Genomic DNA, 2,297 nt, shown 5'->3' with positions numbered 1-2,297 from the left:
AAAACATAGACCAATAAATAACAGATTTCCAAAATAGTAATCTGAACAGGATTAAACAAAAGAGGACAAACGATAAATTTCTCCTTTTTTGTTAACGTTTATGGTAACACTCACCCTTCCCTGCTCCTGCTTCCTCAGCCGAGTCCTATTGCCATCGAATGAGGTCATGCATCCAATTCCAGGGACGTTTGACCTTCACTGGTGCAATAGAAGTGATTGAACAGCAATATTTTTAGTTTGTTTTCATAGTCCAATGACCCTGAAGTCATTGACTAACTTCTGTACTTTCCAGCTCTTTATTCTGTCTCTGGATCCTTAAATCATGCTCCGTTTGATATTCTTATATCAGGATGTTTACTTCTCTGAGAGACACGTACAACAAAGGTTGTGGTTCCATTTCTACACCTAGATACCATGCAATAATAGGTGTATCACCAACACACCTTGTGGTACTAAGTTTATCCTCAAGACACATTATAATACTAAGTTTATCTTAACACACAGTATGATTCTAGGTTTATCACAAGAATAACCTATGATACTAGTTCTATCACCAACATACCTATTTATGCTATGTTTATCATGAATACAATGACATTTCATGGTATCAGGCTTATCTCCAACAGACCCTAAATAAGGTTATCACCAACACACCCTATGGTAGCAGGCTTATCACCAACACACCTAATATGAGATTTATCACAAACACCCAATATAATACCAGGTTTATTACCATCCTGCTCTATGGTACTAGCCTTCACCAACACACCTCATGATCCTGGGAGTATTCCCAACACACTGTGTGATATTAGGTACCCTATGGTACTACATGTATCACCAACACACCCTATGGTAATAGGCCTATCACCAACAGACCCTATGGTACAACTCTTATCACCAACACACCCTATGGTACTACACGTATCACCAACACACCCTATGGTACTATGCCTATCACCAACACACCCTATGGTATTATGCCTATCACCAACAGACCCTATGGTACAACTCTTATCACCAACACACCCTATGGTACTACATGTATCACCAACACACCCTATGGTACTATGCCTATCACCAACACACATGGTATTATGACTATCACCAACACATTCTATGGTACTACTTCTATTACAAGCACACCCTATGGTACTACTCCTATCACTAGCACACCAAATGGTACTACATCTATCGCCAACACACACTATGGTACAACGCCTATCACCAACAGACCCTATGGTACTAGACCTACCACCAACAGATCCTATAGTACCATGTTTATCACCAACGCACCCTAATGTACTATGCCTATCACCAACACACCTTATGGTACTACTTCTATCAACGACGTACTCTATGGCACAAGGTTTCTTACAAACACAGCAAGTAATATTAGGTTCATGACCAGCACACCCTATGGTACTAGGTTTACCACCTTTATACTCCATGGTACTATGCTAATCACTATCAAACCACTTGATACTAGGCTTACGCCCAACACAACCTATGGTGCAAAGTTTATTACCAACACCACATGGTACTAGGCTTCATCACCAACACACCTTTCGACACTATGTTGATCATCAATACACCCTATGATAATATGTTTGTCACCAACAAACATTGTTGTACTTGGAGCATCACCAACAAACATTATGGTACTTGGAGCATCACCAACAAACCTTATGGTACTAGGTTTATCACCAACAAACACTATAGTACTTGGTGCATCACCAGAAAACCTTATGGTACTAGGTTTAACACCAACAAACACTATGGTACTTGGAGCATCACCAACAAACCTTATGGTACTAAGTTTATCACCATCAAACACTATGGTACTTGGAGCATCACCAACAAACCTTATGGTACTAAGTTTATCACCATCAAACACTATGGTACTTGGAGCATCACCAACAAACCTTGTGGTACTACGTTTATCACCAACAAACACCATGGTACTTGGATCATCACCAACAAACCTTATGGTACTAGGTTTATCACCAACAAACAGTATGGTACTTAGAGCATCACTCAGCACTGCAATAAATACAAAATAATTGTCAAAATCACAGAGATCACGAATTTCAAACCGGTGGGACTATCACGTGACGTTGGACTGAAGGTGTGATGGTAGGGAGGCCGGGTAGGGTACGGGGAGGGAGGTTTTGCTGATGCTGATTGGCTGAAAGCGGAGACACAGCTGGGTTTCCTTGGCTGTGATTAGCTGAGAGGGGTTCTCTTATATTGGTACTTCCGCTGTGGAATATTTTTAAAGGACATTATTATTATTATTA

The 2,297-nt window shown here is 40.4% G+C and overlaps 1 protein-coding gene across 1 annotated transcript; it reads left to right on the top strand.

Annotated features, from left to right (window-relative positions):
* The first annotated feature begins 350 nt into the window (after positions 1-350).
* On the top strand, positions 351-1,298 carry LOC137641164 (uncharacterized). Its single transcript, XM_068373606.1, has 2 exons — positions 351-449; positions 813-1,298. Exons 1-2 carry the CDS (start codon positions 351-353, stop codon positions 1,296-1,298), a joined length of 585 nt encoding a protein of 194 aa, XP_068229707.1.
* Positions 1,299-2,297: the final 999 nt, after the last annotated feature.

This window comes from Palaemon carinicauda, chromosome 1 (assembly GCF_036898095.1).
Source record: "Palaemon carinicauda isolate YSFRI2023 chromosome 1, ASM3689809v2, whole genome shotgun sequence".
NCBI lineage: Eukaryota > Metazoa > Arthropoda > Malacostraca > Decapoda > Palaemonidae > Palaemon > Palaemon carinicauda.
This window is presented reverse-complemented; position numbering and strand designations above follow the sequence as displayed.